General features: G+C 41.8%; 1 protein-coding gene across 1 annotated transcript in view; it reads left to right on the top strand.

Annotated features, from left to right (window-relative positions):
- CPNE4 (copine 4) overlaps positions 1–26,973 on the top strand; it is a 316,423-nt gene that overhangs the window by 204,225 nt on the left and 85,225 nt on the right. The window contains exons 3-7 of the mRNA XM_016224318.2: positions 554–733; positions 13,221–13,292; positions 16,016–16,090; positions 22,302–22,385; positions 25,401–25,490. Coding sequence (XP_016079804.2) covers positions 554–733; positions 13,221–13,292; positions 16,016–16,090; positions 22,302–22,385; positions 25,401–25,490 — 501 coding nt within the window. The remainder of the gene's footprint in view (positions 1–553; positions 734–13,220; positions 13,293–16,015; positions 16,091–22,301; positions 22,386–25,400; positions 25,491–26,973) is intronic.

Below are 26,973 nucleotides of genomic sequence, written 5' to 3'. Positions count from 1 at the left end.
CCACTCCAAGCTTTGAAGCAAAGTGAAACCCTTAGGTGGGCCTTGGTTGCTTGAGGAACCTCTGGATGGGGGATCATTGGTTTTGCCCTGCACAGGACAGTCCTTCCCCAGGCTAAGAACTGTTTTATGAGAACAGTGGACTGAGGTATATACTGTGTTCAGTCCTTTGTTTGGGGCAACAGGTGGGGAGGACTTTATTTGTTATGTCATATTTCTTTTGGTAATCATTTATCCATAAAAATAAAGAGCAAATGAGTACCTCCAGGTCATTGATGATACCAATATTTTTCCTGCAGTTATCTCTTGCTCAGTGACACTAAGCCCAATGAAAAAGAACACAAGGGCTGAATTTACTGTGAACACAAGTAGCAGAAGTGACTGGCATCTAGGATAGTGACAGAGCTGGGACTTGACTTTTGCAAAGGTCTCCCGGGCTTGCTGGAGAGCACTTATGGTTTGCAAGAAGGTGAAGCACCGTCAAGTTAATTTGCCTAAAGGTTAACAATTAAAAGCCCTAATCCCCGGTGGGTTTTCTCTTTCTCTGTCTTTGCAGGTTGACAGAACAGAGGTGATTCGCACCTGCATAAACCCGGTGTATTCGAAACTGTTTACTGTGGACTTTTACTTTGAAGAGGTGCAGCGCCTGCGGTTTGAGGTCCACGACATCAGCAGCAACCACAACGGGCTGAAGGAGGCTGACTTCCTCGGGGGCATGGAGTGCACCCTTGGCCAGGTGGGTCAGCAGACGGCCTTCCTCCCTCTTGCCTTCTTAAGGTCTTTCTTCTCCCCATTTTCTCTCTCCTCTCAGTCAGTCCATGCTTTCTTTCTCTTGATTTTCTTTTCTTTTACATTTACTACTTTATGACTTCCTATGCACTGTCGCATCCATTGTATTTACCTAGGGATGTTGCTGAAAATATGTGAAGTTACTTATTTTGCAAAATTAATCACTTTTTTCCTTCTGAATTCCTTCATTTATCTCACAGTTGTTCACTGAGCACCTACTCTGCTCTGGTTGTGTCTCTGATAGCTGTACCTTGATACAGTGTAAATTTCCATCTCCCAACTCATCTCCCACACAAGGAATAGTGCTCATTTACATGTATTCCAAGCCTCTTGTGCCCAAAATAGCCCAGGAGAGGGGCTAAATAGATATTTGGTGAATGAATAAATGCTTTCACTTAATCTTCACAACACTGATGTGAAATATATTAACATCATTAGTATATACATCTGTAGGTGAGAAAACCAAGGCTCAGAGAGGTTCAGCGTAAGGCACCGCACTAAAAAGGGGCTGAGCTAGAACTTGAGCCAGGTCAGCCTCACTCAAAACCCCATCATGTTGCTTCTATAACATCCTTCCTCTTTCCTTCCCTTCCTGCTGTACCCAGGACTTCAGGAGGTGCTCAGGTGATATCTAAGTGGAGAAATAGTCCCTGTGCCCAAGAAGCAGACACTCTGATTGGAGAAGGCATACTGTATGCATCTCAAATAGAGCAATTTCTGACGCTCCTTAAGCCACAGTGAGACTAAATACCCTGGGCTCTATGCATGGCATTGTGGACCTTCAGGGAAAGGAGAGCTTTCTGCTGGCTAGAATCAAAGAAATCATTGCGGGATCAGCTATTGAAAAAATATGGTCCAGGGATTGGAGAAGAAGGAGGGAGGCCTTTCAAGTAAGAAAGAAAAATAAGCTAGGCAGAGAGGTCAGAACAACCACGGCGGGGTAAGGGGCAGAGGACACCAGTTTCACTGAACCAAGGCCAGATGCTGATTTACTGTGAAACCACTGAAGCCTAAACTTCAGCGCCCCTTTCTCATGTGGGCTTTTTCCAAGGCTCTGGGTCACATTTTTATTTGTAGTTTTGTACTTTTTTTCTCAAAGAAAGATTCCAAATTATATGAGCCTGTAACTTCACAAAACCAGCACCAGTCCCATGCCGAGGTGAGAGTCTGCCTGGTAGAGAGATGGCACATATGCCTATTGGTTGGTTTGAACCCTGCCTCATGCCACTTGTCCCTAAAAAATAAATGTCTCCGAGGTGAACACTGAGTGGCAAAATAGACACTGTCCTCAGTAAATATAGTGATTACTTTCATAAGATTCTTGCTTGTTCCTTTAATGAAAGGCAAAAGCCTAAAGTGGAAGTACTGCTGAGGGGAGGCAGATAGGTCATAGATATAATCTCTCTGTGACTTTGGGAAAGAGCTGATGGCAGATAGTTCTAGGGTCTTGCCAGGTGCAGCACCCAGTAAGTAGGCATTGAATGAATAAATGAGTAAATTAATGAATATGAATTTAAAGTGGACTTCTGTAATATATAAATAAAATTAAAAGGTGATTAAAATGGCATCTTTTAAAGACATAAATGAGCCACTCTACCATTCTCCTTAGGACGGTGGGCATCCCTTATATATAAAAGTCAAATTCTGTCCCAAGAAATAGATGTAGACCCATGTAGGAGTCCTGTGAATAAAAGATCTATTTCATCCAAAGCTTTGATTATTTTGTCTATGTGAATGACCCTCAAACTTACATCTTTAGTCTCTCACAAGCCTCATCTTTCCAGCAGTCAGTAAGTCCTTGACCCTCTACTTTGTGCCAGGCGTTGAGCTAGATGCCAGTGGTATAGTGATGAGCCAAAAACATTGTCCCTGCCCTCCAGCAGCTCACCGTCTAGTTGGGGATAAAGAGAGAAGCAAGTGCTCCAATTCCTGTCTTGCCACAACTGATGCTGAAAAGGAGAGATAAAGGCACTTCCCACAGTCAAAGCTTGTTTCCTCAAAGCTGTGTGCAGGGCCTTGCTCGGTCCATCTGAGTTTGTCACGTTCTCACTCTGCCATGTGAAACAGCAGGCCTCGTGGCCTTTAGGGAAGGAAAATAGCAGCCCTAGGCATGCTAGAAACTGGCATTGGCCATGCGGTTGGTACAGCACATCAAGTGACTTAGCTCAGAGCAATTCTGCCAAAGGAAGGTTCATGTCCTCCCTGAGCACTCAAGGCAGAACCGTGTGTTCTGGGCAGATGGATGAGGGGCCAGATCACAGCGATGCAGGGCGCTTGGAAAGCTGTGTAGCCCTTCTGGGTGAGTGTGGAGACCATCTTTGGATTTCTGTTGGCCAGAAGGAGACCAGGAGCTTAGCCTGCTGCACCCAACAGAGGGCCTATCAAGGAGAGAAATGACCCCACACTATTGAGAACAGCAAGCTGACCTTTGATAAGATGCCTTTATTTATTTTTTTTTTCACTGCTTACTAACTACTTCATTCATCCCAATATTTTTTCACTCCTTCATGTACTCATATAGTGAACAATGAATCAGAAATGATAAAATAATAAATATAGTAGCTAACTTTCTATGGGCCCTTTTATTTACCAGCCACCGGGCTAGGCACTCACTATACCTCAGTGCATTTAATCAGCACAACATCCCTAGGCGGTAGGCGCTACAATGACCCTTATTTACATTTGAGGAAACGGAGACTGAGTAAAGCTAGGTAACTTATTCAACTGTGTCACATCGCTAGTAAGTGGTGGAGCTGGAACTTGAATGCAGATGTGTTTGGCTCTTAAGGCCCTCATAATCTTTTCCATTTACTCTAATAGCTTGTCATTAACTAGTGTAAATTATGATGTTGCATCTACTAATGCAAATTCAAGTTGGAGTTGACTTTGCTAGGATGACTTTTTTTTTAAGTTTGTCATACACAAAGCTGACAGAGGCAACATAGGAATCATGCAGAGAAATAGCTTTGGTTATTTTTCCTCAAGGTTTGCATATTGAATTTACTTTAAATATAACATGGCTTCTTAAATATCATTAGTGTGTCAACTTCCCAAAACCAGTAGCTTAAAATGAAGTGCCCACAGGTATCCCTTACTGGCCTTTTCACCCTCAACCATGTTAAGTGAACCAAATTTAGTGGTTGCCCTGGTTTTCATCTTTGTTTTCTTACAGGCATTTCTCTTCTTCAAGGCTTGGAAGACAGTTACAACTGTGCAAAGTCCTCCTCTCTTCATTGCCATCTGACTCTTCTTTAGTGTATTTCCCCCCTAAAGTTCAGAGAACATCTGTTAAAAGAACCAATAATGCCCTGCCTTATGTTCTCATAAGTGGGGCAGGGAAACCTGTGACCACATTGCCTACCACACTGCGTTCAATTTCCACGACCCTTTGCACATTGGAAAAAGTGGAGTAGCAATTCTGCTTAAATGCTATCACTGTAGAACTGCTCACAGAGGTCAAGACAGAAGCAACCTTTTCCCTCGAGTTGATAAATTGACTCCGATATCTAAAAAAAATCTCTCTCCCAGCTCAGGAAGACCCATGACATCCATCTGCAACTAGATACCCCACTGTGAGTGTTTATCTGAAAGACCCCTGACTTCATTCTTTCCTTGGCAGAGACCTATTGCTCACATAGCAGTTAAGGTTTAACAGTCAGATGGAAATAACTGATAGGAATTCATTCATCCACCCAGTCATTCAATGAATGATGCATTTAATGCTAATAGTAATAATGAAAAGCTAATATACACATATTCACTCATTGAAATGCATATCTATAAATTCATTCATTCATGTATTGGGTACTTGCAATATACCAGATACTCTTCAAATAGTGGGGCCTTAGCCATTAGCAAAGTTGGCAAAGCCCTGGTCTCATGGAGCTTGCCTATTCCTACATAATATAAAAACAGATAATAAATAGCCTTATGAAGGAAAACCTCCTGGGCTAAGAAAGAGAGTGGTGGGAAGGGGGTGGGTGCTAATTTAGATAGAAATGTCAGGGAAGCCCTTTCTAAGCAGAGACCAGAATAAAGTGTGGGCATTCGTCATGCAGAGACATCCAGAAAAGTGTTCTGGGCAGAGGGCCGAACAACTGCTCTTACACACTGCCAGACTCTATGCTGAAACTTTGCATCAATTACCTCATTTAATTCTCACAAAACCTCTGATAGGAAAGTACCAGTATTCCCTAGTTTTCCTGCTTAAGTGCACATCTTTTTCAAGTGGGAGAGCCATGAGTTAAACCCAGGCCTCCTGACTCCCTACTGCAAGCTGAGCAATTTTGTGCGTTGGCCAGTCTGCAATACTTGCCAGCATTTTTGATGTAAGATTTAGAGAATGATCACTAGGAAGAAACACTGTAAAGTCTGCATCATCTATCTCATTTGGAGCTTTTGAGTCCTTGGCCTGACGAAATGCTTTACCCTGGGCATTAGGCTGATTGGAGGTGCAGCTCCTTCCTCTTTCTCCTGAATGCCGTGTGGTGTGGCTGGGGAGGCGTGGGGATGGAGGTGGGGTGATGATGGCCTCTGATTAATAACTGAGCTACATCATTTATGGTGACGATGGGGCCTTACTCCCATCATCAGAGGCAAAGATGGATAATTAAGACATAGCAGTCCTTAAATCCCTCTCTGAAACTCTCCCTCCCTCCACTTCATCCCTTGCTAATGAAGTCAGAGAAAGGGTAAAAGCCTTTAATTACACTTGAAGTAATTAAAGCCCTGCTTAATAGAAAGCTCAAGACAGGAAGCCCAAACTAGTCGATTACCCATTGCTCCTGTCATTCTGAATCACACTCCCTAGGGTGGTTTTTTTGTAGGTCTCCACTGGGGAGTGAGGACTATACTGAACTCACATAAAATTTATAGACACACACACACTCATGTTGTATGTCCTGTCCCCTGAATGTCTGAGAAAGCTTCCTCATTGTGCCTTTCTTTTCCTTCCTGCACATTTACCCATTAATAGAAGTCTAAATCAGCAGAACAGATTAATTTAGAATTCTGTAACTATAACTCTTTTAAAATCTGATCTGTTGAACTATAATTGTCTACATGCAATTCTTACTTTCTAGCTCAGTGCTTCTCAACTGTAATGTGGATGCAGATCACCTAGGGATCTTGTTAAAATGCAGATTCTGATTCAGTAGGTCAGGGGGGGCCTGAGAATCTGCATTTCTAACAAGCTCCCAGGCCCTGCTGTTGCTACTGCTGCTCAAAAGGGCCAGATAAGATAAGGAACGGAGGACACCCTGAGAGGAGCAAAGGAGAAGTTCTCAGTTCCACAGGCAACTTCACCTTCCTCCTAGCTCAGCAACTATTCCCAACTTCTAATGTGGATCTTGAAGAATGAATATAATTTACCATTTAAGGAGAGAAAGTCTGAGTAATCCTAGGCAAAGGAAACAGCAGAAAAAAAAGCATAGTCCTTGAAGGGTTTTTTGTTTATGCTCTTTAAAATATTTTTAAGGCTTCCCTTTATTGATAGGGCATATAAGAGGCCAAAGTTCTCAAGGGTTACTTTGTGCTCAGACAAGATTGTGGGTATTTGGGTCAGCGGTGGAAGCAAGGAGACCGGGAAATGTAGAAATAGCACCAAGAGAAGGCTCTTCTGGCATAGTATTTACCTTGAGCCAGTCTGATGTCTTCAGGTGAAGTGATATTGGCCAGAAGTCTTGGGTCAGGAAATGGGATGGTAGGGATTTCCCTAAAATCAGCCATCACTGCATCTTTTCCTGGGACTCTGAACCTGATCATGGGCAAGTCAGTTCTAGATTTTTATGTCTACTGTTACAAATTATCACAAACTTGGTAGCTTAAAACAGCAGAAATGTATTGTGTCATAGTTCTGAAGAGCAATCTCTGAAATCAAGGTATTGGCAAGGCTTTGCTTCTCCCTGGGAGAGAGTCCATTCTTTGCCTCTTTCAACCTCTGGTGGCAGCCAGCACTCCTTGGCTTGTTGCCACATCATTCCAAACATCTAGCATCTTCAAATCGCTCTCTGCCCTGTCTTTATATTTCAATTCTGAGTGTTTCTCATCAAATTTCCCCCCGATTCCCTTTTATGACAACACTTGTGATTGTATTTAGGGTTTCCATAGATAATCCAGGGTTGAACTCCCATCTCAAGACTCTTACCTTAATTACATCTCTGAAGACCCTTTGTTTTTGCCACATAAGGTAATATACACAAGTTTCGCGGATTAGGACGTGGATACCTTTGAGGGGTCATTTTTTTTCCTCCTACTACAGTCAACATTGCTAAAGTACCTAGAGTCAGGTGTACCAAGCACCTAGTCCCGAGGGATAAAGTAAAGGTTTTCTTTCTGTCTGTCGTACTCAGCCTGCTCCTCCTTCTCACGTGTGACCTTTGTATCTCCTGTTCCCTCCACTGAAGCATCATCCCTCCCCTTTCCGACTATTCGATTCTTCTTTTCCAAAATTCTTCAGGTCAGGAGAATTTCTTCAGAAATACCTTACCTCATCTCCTGGACCAGGCCAGTTTCCTTCTCACAGCATGACATTGCTACTCCTTGCAGAGTTGGAATTTGACATGTGTTTTGTGTGACTATCTCTGGGAGGGCAGTCCCCCTGTCTGCCTGTGTCATCATTCTTTCCTTAACACCCAGCACATAATAGACACTCAATTAATATTTGTTCAATGAAGGAAGGAATCCTGGCTTTAACTCTTATAAGCTATGTGTAATATTAGTCTGTTAGGGCTGCCATAATGAAATACCACAGACTGATGATGACTTAAACAACATAAATTTATTTTCTCATAGTTTTGGAGGCTGGAATTTCAAGACCAAGGTAACAACAGGGTTGGTTTGTGGTGAGGCCTCTCTTGCTGACTGTCTTCTCAGTGGGTCGTCACATAGTGTAAGATCTTTCATGCTTCTTTCTCTTCTTATAAGGACACTAGTCATATTGGATTAGGGCCCCACCCTTAGGATTGAATTTAACAATATCTCCTTAAAGGCCCTATCACTAAATGCAGTAAAATCGCAGGATAGGGGTTCAACATAAAAATGTGGGGGAGGACACAATTCAGTCCATAACATCATGTGATCTTAAATAAACCCCTTAACTTCTCTAAGCCTTGGTTCTCTCATCCCAATTCTTTGGGGGCAAGATCAAGTTTAATCATTAAATGGCAGTAAACAGAATACATGTGTGTGAAGCACTTGACATATTATCTGACACAAAGTGAAAGTTTTGGTTGTTTTCTCCAGAAACAGACAAGAATTGGACAGTAAGTAGGTTATTTGGGAGGTGAAAGGAACACCAGAAGGGGAGTGGAGGCATAAGACAGGAAAGAGAAAGCAGCAAATAAAAGATGCATTATCTAACAAATCACCACTGAAAACAACTGTAGCTTTAATAAAAGAATGAATCCTGGCTTTAATTCTTAAACTGCATGTATTAGTCTGTTAGGAATGCCACTCACTGGGGAAACTCAGGCAACTATGTAGAACAAATACCACAGAGTCACCCCATCCCTGGGGCAAAGGAACTGGGCGTTTCTGTACTAATGATGAAATGATGATTGGTTGAGGCCCACTCCCAAGGGTGTTAATTATCTCCACTTCCAACCTGCTGTGCTTGTGGAGAAAACCTTCACGCAAAGACATGCCCTTTCAGCTCTGCTATCATAAGGCCTGAGAGGATCTGTCTGTTACAATGAACCATTAAGTAGTAGTTTTCCTACTCGCAGTTTTCAGAACACTGGACATGTTGTTTGACCAAGAAGTTCTGGTGCCAAGCAAGTGTAAGGAATGCTCAGTAGGTGGCTGTCCTCAGGGATTTTCCACTAAAGCTCTATTGATGTCCTGCAGTTGAGATGCCAAACTTTTTCTAATCCTGTGATTTCCAGACTTACATTTTTATACAATATGTAAACTATTAAGGAATGAAAAGTTTCTGATATATGCTTTGGGGATTATCAATTCTGGCTAATAGAGATGTGACTGTCAAGTAAAGATGTTTTTAAACTGCTCACCACTGTAGCCCCGGAACAGTGTCTGGCACAGAGAAAGTTTTCAGTCAATGTTTGTTGTTGCAACAGAGTCTTACAGCAATTTCATAATGGCATCTGAAAAATATGTTCAGTAAAACAAGTCTCATGATAAATAACTGTATAGTCCCTAAAATGACTGTTTTGAAAGACTCTGAAAGAAAATTCAGCTGAACATATACACACTTGTTGAGATATTGGCCAAAACATGTCTTATTTTCCTGGCTTTGTTCCCATCCACCTAAAAGAAACAGTAGACTTTTCTGTAAAAAGAGGACCTGTGCTTTTAGAATAGTGTCTACTTCGGAGGGGGAGAACCACTTCCTCCCCATATCCGTGTGAGAATGCAGATCAGGGACCGAATGGGACTAATGTCCCTCTGGTCCAACTTGGCTACAAAGAGCGTTTCAGCTTCTATTTCCTCCCCCTGTACTTCCTCCTTTTGTTGAATGCTGAGGATTGCAGCTGTGACCCCACTAATGGGTGAAAAAAAATCATCCTCCTTATCTTGATGCCAGGTAGAGCTAGCAATTTGTTGGCCTCAAATGTGAGCTGGGACCAGGGTGAGTCCTTGTCACTCTTTCTCACCCTCTATCAAGACCTAAGACATTTCTGAGCCTGAGTTGCTTCCTCTGCAACAAATCGTACATGAGAAGTAGGATTTGCAAACACAGGCTTTTCTCTCTAGATCACTGCTCCATCTGTGCGTCGGTGCTGTTTTCTTCCCAACAGTTGTGAGAATGGCCGCATCGCTGTTTGTTGGTCATTATTACAAGGAAAGGTTTGAAACCCTAATTTCACTCATTCTTTGGAGCTGAGATGGAGGCCTGGGGGCTGTAAAATGAGTTTAATCGCCTGCTTGATTAGCCATTTGTGTACCCAAATGCCCATTTCTTGAGAAGGAATAGTTCCTAGAAAACTGCTTATTTTCCTAGCATCCGTAAAAGGCAGGAGCTGGAACCCAGTAGCCTTCTCTTCACACCCTACAAATAGAAATGCTGGCATTTCTAGGTAAGAGTGAGGAGACATGACTGTGACCACCTAGGCTCTCATGGGCTAAGTCTCCCTTGGTCTTCCTTGGAGAATGATAATGTAGGTCTTGGAAGAGCCTGTAAAGACAATCTGCCCACACCCGATAACCCAGTGAGTGGGTTGTTACAGTGCTGAGAGGGTGGTAGGGGTCACTTGGAGCCATGCAGGTAGGTAACCAACGTGGATGAAACACAATGACAATGGGCAGAGTATTTCTGAGACCAGATTTATTTGGAAAATGAGGTCTGTTGCCTTTCTTTGGTCTGAAGTTGAACTGGCTACTGCTTACTGGTGACCCTTATTTGTCATTTATTCATTTGTCTTCCTCATTCTCTCCTCACTGAAAAACCCCTGGAGAGAAACGATACAGTCTTCTAATGCCCTTTTGCTGTTTGTTTTCTGTTTCCTCTGTGTTTTGGTTCACCTCAAGTTCAAGAATAATGTCTGCATTTTTCTAGGAAATGGTAGCTTTCACAATCTGTGAATGGAGAGGGAGAAGGGATAATTATTTTGAGAGCCATGGGCACCTTCTTAATGACTAGGGCGGAAGAGGTGAGGCGTTCGGATTCAGAAATAGCTGTAGGATGGAATGCCAATTCCTTTACCATCAGAAATTTTTTTCATGCCATTTTACTGATAGCCAGCTATAAATAAAAAATGCTATGTTCTTAATCATCATGTTACACTGCCCTTAACTAAGGCTTTCAGATTATTTCATTCTTGAGGTTTAGCCTGATTATTTCTTTACAATGTTCTCCAGGGTTAAGTGCACTAACATGGGACCCAGAGCTTCAAAGCAAACACATGTAGTACAAATCCAGCTGTGACAATTTCCTAAATTTGTTTCACGAGTTTATCAGAATGTGGCTGGAGATCAGTTTCTGGAGTCAGACCTGTGTTCAGATCCCTGCCTCTTAACTCTGTGGCCTTGGGAAAGTTACTAAAACTCTCTGGGTCTTTTTTCCCTCATCTAGAAAAGGAAATTAATAATGCCAAATTTATGGGGCTGTAACATTAGCAATAATGTGACCAGTAAATCACAACCTTCCTCAATTTCTCATTCCCTTCAGATTATATTCTCTCTCTTCCCCACTTCATAGCCAAACTTGCTGAAAGAATTGTCTCCATGTGTTGCTCAGTTTCCTTCCCTCTTCCTCTCCTCTTCAACTTGCTCCAATCTATTTTCTGTTCCAAACCTGAACGCATGTTCTTTGTCCCCAAATTTAATGTTCTCTTCTCACCTCCCTTATTGTAGTGACTGGCACGGCCATCTTATCCATTGATGCATTCATCATGCTTCCCTCTCTCTTTGTATTCAATCTGTTTCTAAATTCTGACCATTTTACGTCTAAATAGCTCATAAATCCAGCCTCTCCTCTCCATCTCCATGGCCACCATCATCATTTGCCTGGTTTACCGCAAGAGATTCTACGTGGTCTGCTCCCATTCACCCCACCACCTATCCACTCACTCCCCCAACACCAGTGCCTCTCTCCTTTGGGGTGAGTTTTCTTTGTTTATTTGACCACTTGGTAAATTCCAGCCTCCCCCACTGAGCTCCCTGAGGTCAGAAATGTGCTTACCAATCTATTCTCCATGCCTAGCACCAAGCCCAGCATGCAGTGAGGGCTAAGTCAATATTTGTGGAGTGAATAAAGCATCTGCCATGTAACATATACTCCTTAAATGGGACTTCCCATTGCTGTCATTGTCGTTGTCATCATCACCATCATCACCAGGTGATATTTTTACAGAAATCCTTTCTTCTTCAGATTATAGCTATTTGAACATTAGTGACTTTAGATCTGGCCGTCCTAGGGACGTTCTTTGACTCTTTGCATTTGACACTAGCACACTCAGAATTTTCATTGGTCTAACACACAGACAAAAATGTATAAGAATTTCAGAGACAGCTTTTAAAAAACAAACAGCTCACGGATTCTGTGTCAGGAATGGGATGTGGGGAGCATGGCTGGGCCTTCTGGATTAGGGTCTCTCACTGGCTGCTGTTGAGTTATGTCAAGGCTCAAATTGGGGGAGGACCTGCTCCCAAGCTCTCTCGTGTGGCTGTTGGCAGGCCTCAGGCTCTCACTGGCTGTTGGTTGGACATCAAGTCTTGGCCACATGGGCTGCTCTCTAGGGCTTCTCACAGCATTGCAGCTTGCTTCCCCCAGGGGACTCTGCGAGAGAGGGAGACATGGGGAGCAAGAAGGAAGGCACAGCCATTTGGTAACTTAACCTCAGGAGTGATATCCCGTCACTTTTATGGTCTTCTGTTCATTAGAAACGAGACACTGGATTCATCCCACATTGAAGGAGAGGGAATTACACAGTGGGGTGAATACCAGGAGGTGAGGATCATCGGGGGTCGTCTTAGATAGAAGCTGCCTGATACACGGGGTGACTTCCTTCTCTGTAAGCAAGAGCATGGCTTTCACTTGATTCTTTTAAGCCTGGTCCTCTTTGGGAATCATGGGTAGCATGCCCATCAGGGCCTCAATGCCTTGCCACACTGCTCTTTCAAAAAAAAGAGGAAAGATGGAAGGGGGGGGGCAGGTTCTGCTAAAAATAGCTCCTAATATAAAAACTGTTTTAGTTGTCATCACACGTTGTGCATTAAAACTTAATCATGGGAAGGACCCCAATTATTCCTGTTGGCTTGTCTGAGCATCAGTTTCCTGATGACTTACTTTATAGCTTCCTAATGAATATATTAAAAATAGAACTCTAGAGATAATAGATACAAAAGGTGTATATTTAGATGTTGGGTTTCTTCCCCTCCCTTCACCCACACTCCACTTTGCACAGAGGTTTTAGTGTTAATCTGAGATTTTTCTGAAACTTTATCTACTTTCTCTTAATGTACATATGCCCAATATTTGCCATCTAATTTTTTAAATATGTTTTTATTGATTTCAGAGAGAGGGGAGGAGAGAGAGACGGAAACATCAATGATAAGAGAGTCATTGATCGGCTGCCTCCTGCACACCTCCTTCTGAGGATCGAGCCCACAACCTGGGCACATGCCGTGACCAGGAATCAAACTGAGACCTTCTGGGCCATGGGTCCAAGCTCAACCACTGAGCCATACCAGCCCGGCTGCCATCTAATTTTGATATAAATCCCTCCGCAACAATTAAATCACCTCCTAATTGACCGAATTATCTGTAATTCATCACACATCCTTTTATATCACACACCATAAGAGGAAAAAGGGGAAAAAACCTATACTTAGGAGAAGCTCATGGAAAACCCTTGGAAAATGAATGGACATAGACATCATCATTTCAGGCTGTGAATGCAGAATTTTGCAGAGGAAGGATTAAAAGTAGACCTGCAGCTATATGGCCACTCTCCCCTTTTGTTTCCTCTGTGCAGATCGTTTCCCAGAGGAAGCTGTCCAAATCCTTGCTGAAGCACGGGAACACTGCGGGGAAGTCCTCCATCACGGTAAGCCCCCTGCGCGGCCCCCTGCCAGGCCCAGGGGGCGCAGGCCCGGTGGCTGTTGGCAGTTGATGCCACAGTTGCTCGACTGTCCAAGCCACCTGTTTCTTTTTTTTGTTTCTCTATCTGCCAATACCATTTTAACCTTTTCAGCCCTATGGAAAAGGGGTATAAAAAAAGGATCTGAAAGTGGAGCCATGTACTTTTATAAGCACTTCTGCGACTGCAAGATAGGTTTCAGAGGGGGACAGAGACAGAGTTGTCGAGCTCAGTAAAAATGCGGAATTATGTGCAGTTTTCAAATCATCAAAACTACCTATCGCTGCCTCTCATTCTTCTGAGAATTGAAAGTTGGCTCTAATCACTTTTAGTCCAAGGTTTGATGTGTTGCCTAAGGACCAGCATTTAACTCTCTTCTTTAATATAATAGTTTGGAGCTATGCTGTCCTATTTGGTAGTCACTAGGCACATATGATTATTTAAGTTTAAGGAAAATTATTTAAAATTAAATAAAAGCAGATATTCATTGCTTAATCCCATAAGCCACATATGAAGTGCTCAATAGTTACAAGTGGCAAGCAGCTACTATTTTGAACAGTGCCTATTATAGAAACTTTCTGTGACTGCAGAAAGTTCTATGGGCAATGCTGGAAGTGCTTCTAAATAAAATCGTAAATTTTCCTATATTTGAAACGTTGACATCTTTTCTTATATTGGAAACGTTGACATATTAGAGAGCCTTTGAGAAAGGTAGAGAAAGTAATCTAACCAGTTAGATGTGTGGACCAAAAAAAAATAAAAGGTAGGAAAAAGTACCAGGAGAATCTAAATTGCTAGGGAGGAAAATTACCAGGAGGCAAACCTCCTGAGCTTCTTTGAACATTTCTTTTAAACTTGAAAGTGACTGGTTTATTTTTGTAAATAATAACTTTCATCATTTTTCCAAAGGTGTCTATAAGCCACTTTTTAAAGGAAAAATTCAGAAGAATTCCTGCTGGTAAAAGTTATGACCATTCTTACAATCATTTACCTGAATCTGTTGCTTAAATATTTGAAACGATGCAGCCATGTCAAAGCTTTTTCTTGACTGCCATGTTCAATCATAACAATGGTTCGAGTGGCTTTGAAGACCCTATGGGTGCTCCCAAAAGCCATGGACCCACAGGCTCACTCCCAAAGCCCACTAACCCAGAGAAGCCTTGAGTGGTAGATCCAGGTGTGAGACTTGTCCTGGCTCTTTCTCCTGGAAACAAAACCTCACCTTGCCACCTTTTCTCTACGACATCTTGGAGATTTCCTTCCTACACACATTCCAAAGAAACTTTATCTCCTTAATTTTAAATATTTATATACTCCTTCTAATCTTGGGTCTTTGGATCAAAACAATGGCTCTATTAGCTTTTGGAAAACACTTGAAAATATGTGCAAAACTTTTCAAGGCTTCTGCAGATGAAGATTATAAATTTCATCATCTTTCCAAATGTGTCTGTGACCACAAAACAGTTCAAAGACCACTGCTCATGTGGAGTATAAGAGGCATGCAGGTGATAAGGTACCAAAGAGGACCAAATGGAAAGTCTAAATAGGATGGTTTCTAGTTTACCAAGAAGTTCTCGAGTTTTCACTGTTTATCTGGACTCGGTGTTTCCTACTTAGGTGCTCATAGGTTTGGGGGTGATTTTCCTCATTAGGCAAACTTTTTGGCTGTAATGCTAGGTGCAAAATAAAATTTTCCGGAGGCTACCAGTATAGAACCAACTCATAATGGGAAAGTTGAGCTCAGATAGAGCGGAGATATAATTGAGGGTATTCACATAGTATGGCCTTTGAATGGTAAAGTCCTAAACATTAATTATAAATGGTTGAACTTGTCTGCAACTAGACTGGTCCCTAAATTTTTGTTACTGTTTTTCTCCTAAGTTTTCCTACCAATTTCTGCTCCAAGGTTTTGAGAGTCACTAACTATTAATTATTGAAAAGTGACTTATTATGAAAGAAGTTCTTAAGTAATATTATATTTTCACTTATACCAAAATCTTTGTCAGGAATTCTACTCTTGAGGGCTTAGATCTCTCTCTTTCCCTCTCCCTCTCCCTCTCTCTCCTTCTCCCTCTCTTTCTCTCTCTTTCTCTCTCTCTCTCTCTCCCTCCCTCTCTCTCTCTCTCTCTCTCTCTCTCCTCATCTCAGAAAGCCCTAGAGAGTCTTTTTTGAAAAATAGGAATTAGAACATTTTTCCAATGGCCTTACAATCATTGGTCTAGAAAGGACACAGAGGCTGGTTTATCTCCCCCATCCCTTGTGGGTCTGACTCAAAGTAGTGGAGAAATGTTACTGCTCCTCCTTATTTGCAACTTTCCAAAGTGGGGGGGAAGGGAAATATAAATATATATATAATTATTTATGGGCATGTCATCCAATGCTGTGTGGCACATAAAGAAAAAAAATCTTCCTAACTGCTGCTCCAAATGTCCCCTCTTCCAGCCTACGGCCTGTCTCTTGTGTTCTCGTGCTCAGCAGAAATGAAATCTGATCACCTACCATTGTCTATTCTAGGGAGTTGCCTTGAACACCTGGAAATGCTGTCCCTTGTTCACTAGCGTTGTAGAAAACTCCTTTCCCAACATCAGTCTTTGTTGATTTTTGAGCCAAATATGAGCTAAATTTGTTCATGAACTCCCGGGCTGAGTGATCCAACCATTACTGCAGCTGACTCTTGCCTTTTCCTTTAGGTGATTGCTGAAGAATTATCTGGCAATGACGACTATGTTGAACTTGCATTCAATGCACGGAAATTGGATGACAAGGTAAAGTGTTTGGCATTAACCTCATTGAAGGAAGTAATAAAGCCAGCACACAAAGTTTAATCAGATTTTCCCCTGCAGCTCTTTTTTTCTTTTCAACCCATATTATTAAACAGATCAAAGATTTCAGAGAGGTCTGCAAAGTACGACTTACCCCAAATTGTGATTTACTTAATGAGATGGGGGAGAGACTATAATTAAACCAGGACACTGTTATTGCACCAAGACTTCATTTGTTCCCAAACGCGCAGTTCAGATATGCGCAGAGAAAATGTGAAAGGGAAAAGTGACATTTATTAAGCACCTATATTTGCCAGGGTTAAGAGTTTTTCATGCATTATCACATTTATTCATTCTTATAACCTCCATGCAACAGGCATTATTAACACTGTTTTGCAAATAAGGAAATAGATTCTAAGAGGAAGTAACTTGTCTAAGGTCATTCCATGTGTTAGCCCAGATAATCCAAGACAGGCTCAAATATACAAGGATTTTCTCAGGAGACATGCCTGTGTAGGAAGCAGAGGAAGGACGTCTGGGAGAGCTGACAGACCACGGTGCAGGCCTGACCGTGAGTAACGGAGCGAGGGAAAGACGGTTGGGTGGCAGTGTCCTGGAACGCCGTGCAGCCTAAGGAAGGTTCGGCAAGGCCATCAAGGAGTCCTACAGCCAAAATTGGCAACAAGTTCAGCAGTCTTAACATGCAGGTTATCCTGGAATTGAGGATAGAGTGTAATAAGGAAAAGGAATCTGTTCTGTTCAGCTTCTGACTTTAGGAACTGATCATTTTCAAAAGGTCAAGTTCTAATTGCAGTTGCAGGCATTTTACTGAGTGTAACTGTAGAACCAGGCTCTTCACTCATCTGACCTGTCCCTTATTTAATAGGTAAACCAGACTAGTTAATCTTTTTTCTCTTTTTAATATGTTTTTATTGATTTCAGAGAGGAAGGGAGAGGGAGAGAGAGACAGAAACATCAATGATGAGAAAGTCACTGATTGGCTGCCTCCTGCACACCCTACTGGGGATCGAGCCCACAACCCCGACACATGCCCTGACCGGCAATGGAACGGTGACCTCCTGGTTCCCAGGTCGATGCTCAATCACTGAGCCACACCAGCCAGACCAGTTAACCTTAACACGAATAAGCAGTTAAGACTTCGTTAAACTGAGAAACATTTCTGTCAAGGTTTATGGGGGAAGTAACCACATACCCCAAAATGTGTTCCCAAGTATTCGGTATGAGGTTTAAAAACACAAACCTCAAGGGAGCCCATAAGAACTAGATCCAGAAGATCAGTCATGTTTACTCTTATACTTCTGGATTGTAGAGTTAGTACTAGGCCTCCTTGGCCACACACACAGTCACTGGCTGGGAGCAGCCCCTGGGAAGCGTGGCCTTGGTACGTGCAAGGAGGGATTCGTGAGCACAGTACTTTTGTCTTCAAGCCCCAATAAGATAGTACAATTATATCATGGCACAGCTGGGAAAGTAGATGTAATCCATGTAAACAAAAGTTATTTGGCATCCTCAATAATTTTTAAGAGTGTAAAGGGCTCTAAGATGAAAAAGTTTGAGAACCATTATTGTAGGGTATGCCAGGGAGCACTAGGCACTTTTGCAAACCACAATGTCAGAGAAACATCCCTTTTACTTTGATAGAAATCGTCATTTTTAACTTGTCTTTCCAATATTGTTGAGTAGACTAGCAGGCATCTACCTAAAATGGAAATCCAGAGTCCTTGACATCTGAGAGGTGGTCTTCCATGAGAGCCACACATAAAATAGATTATTATTTATCTAGTATCAATGCAATTCACTTAGTGAAGAGATGGGCATTCTAAGTTTTAGAGCACATTTATTACATTAACAGCTAGTTAGCAGTAATTTGACAAGTAAGTAGTAAGTAATCACTTGAGAACATTCAAGCTGACACAGTATTCTTTCCCCCTTTCCTGAGAAAGTGTTCATGTAGGTGTGTTGGAACTGATTCTCACACTGCTGGCCTCCCCGTCTGTCATAGTAATCATTACAACCTGCGTTTTCAGTGCTTCCATGATGCCAGTTCGAGGGGGTGCTGAATAAGCAAACAGATCTGTGTCTAGAGCAGAGGTCGGCAAACTTTCCATAAAGGGCCAGATGGTAAATATTTTAGACTTTGCAGGCCATATGGTCTCTGTCCCAAGTACTCAGCTCTGCCTTTGAAACGTGAAAACAGACATAAGCAATATGTAAATGTATGAGTGTAGCAGTGTTCCCATAAAACTTTATTCACAAAAGCAGGCGGTGGCTGGATTTGGGCCACGCACCATAGTTTGCCAACCTCTGTTCTAAAGCAATGTTAAATCTCTACCTGCTTTGCTGTGATTTAACCTTGTTCAAGTATGCCTACCTGAAAACTATTCCAGCCTGCGTTAATGATAGCAAATAAGCATCTACAGTGTACCAGGTGTCAGGAGTCTAACCTACGTCATCTCCAAAATGCATAACCATGTACCCATAGGCGGGTATTATTATTTCCATCTTACAGATGAAGCAGAGTGAGGCAAATTAAACAATTTGCCCAAAGTCACAAGGTTAAGAAGCTGTAGAGTCCAGATATGACTCCAAATCTTTCAGGCAATCTTTTTAGTACCAATATTTTATTTTCAAGGTCACTGGAAGTAACACTGCTTCCTTTTCCATTCCAAACCTCAGCTGATATCTTATTGCCCTCTCACTTGACCAAATGTCTTTCGTATTGGACTAAAAAGGCAGAGTAATAAAATTTCACTGTAGCAAAATTTCAGTAAAATGTCCCTATAATTCATCTTATTGCACTGAACTGTCCCAAGGGCCATCTTAGTGCTGATAGTATAGCAAAGAAAGCTTAAAACTCCAGATTGTGGTCAAGTAACCACACAATTAGACCCAGAGTTGTTGTTTTTAAGCTAAGAATTTCTGAGTGTGCATGTAAGATATGTTTGAGCTTCTTATGAGTTGTTTGATTTCCAGAAATCAGATGCCTTCTTAATAGGACTCATCCCTAATACTTGCACAGTGCTCTCCAATGTGTCCTCATGCCTTCTCTCTTTTACTGATAATAATTATAGCAGCAACATTCTTTGAGTGCTTACCCTGTGCCAGGGACTGGACTCAACACTTCCCGTGCATTAGCTCCTCTAATTCTTCCACATTGCCACCAAGCAAAAGGTGATACCCTTCCATTTACGGAGAAGGAAACTGAGACTTGGAGAAATGAACTGTCTTGCCCCAAGTCATCCCTAGGGTGGAGTCAGAACTTGAAAGCAGTCCTGAGGCCAGTGTGCTGCATATTAGATTTTTGCTTACTTGAAGGCAGAGATTGTATCCAGCCTGTGTTTCCTTTATCTGTCCTCCTGATTACTCTGCTAACCCTAAATAGTATTTTAAAAGAGAGTGAAATAAAATAGAAAAAGCATTGCAATATACTAACGAGAGAAAAAATAGGATACTGAAGTGTATATAGAGTATCATTACAAATAGTTTTTTTTTTTTAAAGGAAGAAAAGAAAATTATGTCAAGAGTCTAGAAAAATATTTACCAAAATGTTACTGATAGTTACAGAATTATGGGTAAGATTATGGGCTCTCTTTTCCTTCTCTCTATTTTTCTCTATTTTCTGTTTTTAAATTTACATGGTGACATTTTAAAATTATCTAAAGGGGAAAAAACACACACAAACTGATAGAGTTCTTCCAAAGTGGTCAACAATTTTTAAGTATAATTCACAAACATATTTCCTGAGGGATCAACAGTCCGTTTAAGGAGGCAAAGCCTGATGCTCCCAGAGAAGGAGCCAAGAGCACCTAGGAGTAAGCTAATGTGGCCCACATCCATTGGGAAAGGGAGGGAAGAAGGAGTTGCCAATTTTTTATGATGAGTGTTGAAACAGAAATAGGCTCCAGGGATGAGTGTCAAGTAAATGTATGGAGCTGGGAATCAGCTCAATGTGTCTGGGGGGGAAACTGGGGCCATTTGGGGGGAAAGCAAGGTCTGCAGGGCAGACTTATTAATGAAAGCAGCCATTGTGTGCTCTTGACAAGATTAAGGCACCTTCAGAAATACTTAGAGGGGAAGGGTATTTGCCAGCCTCTGGGCGTTGTGAAGTTTGGTGTTTAGTTCCTGGCTGGGTGGGGAGGGCAGCCAAAGGAAAGGTGATTATCCCACCTCCCATCGGTTCTCCTTAAGGTATCCTACGAAGCTTCTAGGAGGAGTCTTCGCTAAAAGCCATTATTATTTTCCTGCTCAAAATCCTTCTGTGGTTTCCCACTGGCCCTCTAGGCAAGTGCACGCACTTCAGATGAGCACTGAAGGCCCTCGCATCAGGGCGCTGGCTTTGCCAGCAGCGTCTCAAATTCCTCCCCTGCGCATCCTTGGGCTGCGGTGGAATTAAGCTACTTGATGTGCCCTCTGTTTACTCTTCACACCTTCACCAGCCTGTTTCCTCCCTCCGGACGTCCTCCCTGCGACCCTGTTTTCCAGTCAAAATCCATCACTTCCACTCTCCTCTGTTATCCATTCATTCATTCATTCATTCATTCATTCATTCATTCATTCGTTCGTTCTTCATATTAGCCCCAGGATGTGTTTACTTGTGTGCTTGTCTTACCACAAAACTAGACAGTTCATTGGAGGGTTAAGAAGAGTTTTTATTTTTCCTTAATATCCTAACATCAAGCACAAAGGCTCCATGATAAGGATATCCCCTTAGAATATTTTGTTGAGCTGAAGGCCACCATGGCTCTAGGCTTTATTCTGCTTTGCTGCAATCTAGATTTCGCGGGGCAGGGTGAGGGCAGTCACCCCCTGAAATACATAGTAAGAGTGTCGTAACTAAGGCTATATTGCACAGAGAGCTTCCTATACCAGCTGTTCTTGTTATTCATTCATTTATTTATCTATTAGTTCACATATTCAATAAGCGCTGTGTGCCACTAAAAGCGAGACACTATGGAACATGCTGAGGAAAATGCTAGAAATATAAAGGAAAATAAGACAGTTCCTCCTCCCTGAGAGTTTATAACCTGTTGGAGTGAAAAACAAGTTTAAAAGAAGGATATGGGTAGGTCTGCTTCTAGTAATAAAATACCTGTTTATTTTACATTATTATCCCACTGAGAATAATTATAAACACTGGATAAGATACAAGAGACATCTGCTCTAGAGTCCTTAGGCAGCCAAGATTTGAGGGGCCAGGAAACTGGAGAGAAGAAAAATCCATTGGGGTGAGTCAGACATTCGATGCAGATTTTCCACTCAAGGCTGACTAGTAAAAGACCTTGGCTAAAGAAGCTGGAAGCCGAGCAGAAAACTGCTGCTAAGAAAGAGAAGCTGGCAGAAGTCCTGGTAGTCTCATGAAACAGGAAGCAACACTGGCGTTCACGGCTACTGAGAGCTGTGGCTAGAGATCTGTAGGTGCTTCAGAGAAGGGAAGTGGTCTAATAGTCTGAGTGACATCTCTCAAGGCATTCACTAATAACAGCAGAGAGAAAAACTGAACAAAAAGCTGTAGCCGAGAGATTATGGAGATAAACAGAGCCTTTGAGGGTCTTCCAAATAAAATGGCATTAAGGGCTTGTCAAGGAGGATCAGCCCTCGTCACACTCAGTCCTTTAGTTGGAGCCCTTTAAGGACTAACCAAAGGAGTAAAGGAATCAGAAATAGATTGGACCTTTAAGGACTTTTGAAGAAATCAGCCTCTAAGTAACTCAATCCTAATTGGATTGAGGTGACTGCCTCTATTTTAACTGCTTGCCAGGAGCTAAAGATTCATCTAGAGCCATTATAATCCTCTTTACATAGTATCTAGTATTTAGTAAAAAATTAACAAACATACCAAGAGGCAGAACCAAGAAACAGATAAAGAAACAGACCCATAGGTGACCCAGATAGTGTAGACATCAGACATAGGCTTTATAATAACTGTTATTATTAACATGTTGAAGACGGCAGCTACATCGATTCTCAAAGAATCCTCACTTGAATTGATCTTTGAAGAATACTTTGGATCTCAGCCAAGTACTTACTTCTCAAAGGAGGTAGAGTTCAGAGCAGTTCATTCTAGCCAAGGTTGGGGCACCGGGATGAAGAATGAAACGGAAGGGTCAAATCCAGGGGCACTTGATCCAGGGCTGAACTAGATGTTGTTTGTGTGGAGGAAGGGAAGCAACTCATTGTTGTTTATCTATTTTAGGATTTCTTCAGTAAATCTGACCCATTTCTGGAAATTTTTCGTATGAATGATGATGCAACTCAGCAGCTTGTGCACCGAACTGAGGTAAGAAGAGTCGTCTTCAGCTATGACATCATGTCTCCTAAGATGATAAATTGACCTGTTTTGAGAAACCCCTTACATTTCTTAATGTCTGTAGCTATGTACTCAGACATGGAGTCCTCACTGTTCTCAAGAGGACTCTTTATTCTCAATTTAGACGTTAGCAGAGAAGACCCTCTCTCACCCAAATTTTTCATTATTGACCAATGCTGACAGCTAGCAACTTATTAATAATAGAAATATGAATACTTGCTAATATTTAATGAAGGTGACTAGGTGCCAAGCATTGTACTAAGTGATTTTATATGCATTATTTTATCTACTTCTCACAACAGTCCCTTAATGCTATTATTAATTTCAGCTTGCAGTTGAATAAACTAAACTTTGGGGAGGTTGAGTCACTTTCCTGGTTCTCACAGTTAACAAGGGGTATGGCTCAAGTTCGAATTGAGTTTGTTTGATCTTGAGCTTCACTGTAATTTGGAAAGGCAACCTGCCTCCCCAGGGAAAGCTCATACACTGGCCTTATGTCAAGCCTATCATCTGAACAGCTGCCCTGTCTCAGCAGCCACTGGTCTAGCTCCATCTCTCTCTCACCTTTCCTCCTCTTTCTCCATGTGACTCCAAACCTTATGCCTCACTATCCAGCCCCCCACTACCCACTACTACACCCCACTCAGCAACCAACCCCAATCTCTACTTTTTATTTTATTTTATTTTATTATTTTATTTTATTTTATTTTATTTTATTTTATTTTATTATTTTATTTTAATTTTATTTATAAGCCAATCCAAGAGAGATTCTGTGGGTGGGAGGAAGTGGGGTAATTTTGATGACTGCCTTGGAGCTGAGAGAAGACTCTGTTGTGCTTAGTGGTAGCGTAAAGAAAGAAGGAACCCTCATGACTCGAAGGATGAGAGTGAGGTGCCATGTTCCCATACCCCACACTGGAAATCCAGTTCCATTTTCCTGAAGTAACAGAGTTGCAGGTAGCATTAGGGGAACAGAACATGTCATACTTCAAGTAGAAAAGAATGGAATAGTCTTGAATGGGCTAGTCTGTGGATATCATCTAGTGCCTAGTTGGCACTTAACAAAATGTGTTTAATAAAACAATGAATAAATGAGTGGAGTTGAGCACAGACAGTGCGTCCACTACATGTTATAGCAAAATGTGGTTCTCTGGAACTTAATCCCTGGGGAATAGATGGAGGTACAATGGGAACAGTTTCCCCACCATTGAATAGAATGTTTTCACCCATAAAGATTCCTTTTGTGGAACAGACTTTTTTCAGAAGTAAGTGGACTTTGGGGAGAACAGAAGTGGTGCCCACTCAAGCTTTCACTGTAGTCTGTGAATGGAGGCCTTAAAGTGCAGGGAGCACAGAGATGGATGGGGTACTGCTGGACTTCTCTCCCAAGATCCTTCTCTCCTTTGCTCCTGACAGCATTTCTCTTCTCATTCTTGATATTGTTAAATCCTCCTAGTCCCAAGAATCACTAGAACTCCCCCCCAATTCCCAATTGCTGAGGGGTTCCTGGAGTCTCACAAGAAATGCAATTGTAAGCTTTTCCAGTGAGTCAAGCAACATAAAACATTGATTTTTTTTTCCTCACCAGAATGCACGCAAACACATTTTTAATTTCAGAAGCAATTTCTAGTTGAAATCTTGACTTGCTATTGAGTTTTTCAAAACTGTTGCAACAAGACATCTTTAATTCTTGGTATTTTTATATAAAGATGAGAACTATGAACTAACCCAGACAATTTTATCAGACTTCTCTGGTCACTATCACTTTGACCATCCCCAGGGTATCAGAGCTCAAGACAAAGTCACACAGGACCTTTATTTTTCTACTTTAATGCATTAAGAGAAATTTCATAATGAGTCCGTGATATAATGAATAATTCACAGTTATAGTAAAGAATCCAGTAGAAAAGAGAATCACTTATAAAACAATTACGTTATTTGGATAGAGAATTAATTTTTTTTACGATGCTACAACTTTTGCTAACTAAAAACTCCATAGGAAGAAAAATCAGTATGACAGAATTCCATTTAAGTTCATTGACATGTCCCCTAGAGCAGTGGTTTCATGCATCCGAATCACCTAGGGGGTCCCCCCTCCAGAGTCTCTGTCCATAGGTCTGGGTGGAACCTGAAAATTAGCATTTTTAACAAGTTCCCAGGTGATACAGCTCCTGCTGATTCAGGAATCACACTTTGAAAACCCTTGCACTAGAGTACACAGTAGTGTTAGGCACAGAGCAGATACTCATACATTCTAAAACAAATTGAATTAGTTGAATCATAGTGGTGACAGGATAAGAATAGACTCATATGGACTCTTGGGCAGGATTTAGCCAAGTTCATGATGAGTAAGCTGCTTTTAAAAGTATTTCACTGTAGAAGAAAGTGACACTGAAGATCTGAAGATCTTCCCTGTGTCTGTCTTCCTAGGATAACTAGTTTAAGTATGCTCCTGGGACTTTTCTTCTAGAAATTTCTCTTCTGATTTGTTATCTCATCTAACTCAAGGTCACAGTTACCAAAGACCATTCAATTCTTAAGCAGTAGAATTGTCCTGCTATACCCCCATGCCCACCAATAGCCTTTGCCTATGCTGACTTCAATAGAAGAGAATTTATGCCATAGGACTGACAGTCCTACAGAACAAGGGATCTTTTATCAGAGGCCAGAGGCAGTCCAACCTCATTAATTCCAACTCCTTTTGATATAGAACAAGTCATCCCCAGCATCCACATACTGGACAGTATTACTGTCATTATTCTTGAAATGACAGCCAGGCCAGTGATCTCAGGAGTTCTGCCCATAATGACCACTTAGTGGACACCATTAAAAGATTTACTACTCTAGGTTTTCATTAAGGCACCAGTTCCAAACAATTGTCCTTTTCAAAGTGCCACAATGTTTCTCAAGCATTTTTATGTTAAAATGTGAAAATGTCAAGCCTTTTTTCCCCCATCCACCACTCCTCTCCTTTTTTCCTCTCAGGTTGTGATGAATAACTTAAGCCCAGCCTGGAAATCATTCAAAGTATCCGTGAATTCCCTGTGCAGTGGAGATCCAGACCGCCGGCTGAAGGTCAGAAATCTATCTATGTCTGAGAAATACAATTTTTATGTATTTAACCCTCCTTTCTCTCAAGTGAATGTTAGCAAACCAAAAATTTTCTGTACCATTTAATCAAATCTCTTAGCACCTTTTTGGAAAAAACAGGGGCCATTTCTTCTGCGACAGCCATTGAAGCTCACGAGATAGCCCAAGATAAATCTCAATTTTGTTATGTCAAGAGGCAAATCTTATGCTTCTCAGAGATAAACTGTGGCAATAACTTCAGGGTGTAATGGGGAGTTATTAAAAACACAAATACTACTGTATGGACTATCTACAGTTGCATAATGGACTACTCCAAAATTTAGTGGCTTAAAATAATAACCATTTATTTAGCTTAAAATTATTTGTCTTTGGCAAGTTGAGCTCATCTAGGACGTTCTTCTGTTGGTCTTGCTTGGACTCCCTGACACATAGGGAGACTCTACTTCTGGAGTTCAGTTGGCTGTCATCTGGAATGATTGGGGTGGTTAGGCCATGTGTCTGTCTCCCATCACCCAGCAGGCTAGCTTGGCCTTATACACAGAGCAACCTTAGGGTTCCAAAAGAGCAAGAACAGAAGCTGCAAGGTCTCATGAGGCCTAGTCTTAGAACTCATACATGGTCACTTCCTCTGCATTCTGCTGGCCAAAGCAAGTCACATGACTGTCCCAGATTCAAGGGATGAAGGAATAGGAAATACGTTCCACCTTTCGGTGGAAGAGCTACAAAGTATTGTGGCTAATTTTTTGAGCCTATCAAAAATGCATTTTGAATACCATAGGAATGTGGAAGTTGGAAGAAAAATGCATTGTGAGAGTCAGGATGACCAAAGGAAGACAATAGGCTGAGTGCCAGAAGCAAACTCCAAGAGGCATTGCCTATGGTCCATGGTCTGTCCCTCTCTCTGCCTTGGTAATCCAGAAGCTGGGACATATTGTCAGTGTCCCAGAGCTGATTCTACCAATTTAAGATGACTAAGTAAATTCAAGGGAGACCAGAGCCTATAAGACTGATTGATTCATGTTCAATGAGAAACATGACCATCAAGCAGACTTAACATTCACTTCAGCTTCACCAGGGCATTTTCTCCATGTGATTAAACCATAGGGCAGACAATTGTCAGAAGGTTGCTGTGATAGCCTGAAAGCAAAGCCAGGGATGCTAGATAATGTCGATGGCTAATGGCTTCAGGCTCTAAAAGCTTGGGGCATCTGTCTCCACAATAGGAACATAGGTCTATTAGGCAGACTAAACATTCATGTTGGTCTTTCAGGGCACCTTATCCCATGGGCATTGCCAGTGTTTGCCTTGGAAGCTTTATATTTTCTTCTCTCTTTTGCTCCATAAATCGTCTTCCTTCTCTCCCCACCACTGGATCATTTTGAAGCAAATCCCAGATCAGGACAGACGCATCCCTTAGGCACAACAAACATAGTGCCAGGGACCATGATCATTTAGGAATCTGTGAAAA

The sequence above is a fragment of the Miniopterus natalensis genome, chromosome 15 (genome assembly GCF_054644295.1).
Source record: "Miniopterus natalensis isolate mMinNat1 chromosome 15, mMinNat1.hap1, whole genome shotgun sequence".
Classification (NCBI taxonomy): Eukaryota; Metazoa; Chordata; class Mammalia; order Chiroptera; family Miniopteridae; genus Miniopterus; species Miniopterus natalensis.
The sequence above is the reverse complement of the archived record's forward strand: the minus strand, read 5'-3'. Positions and strand labels throughout refer to the sequence as shown.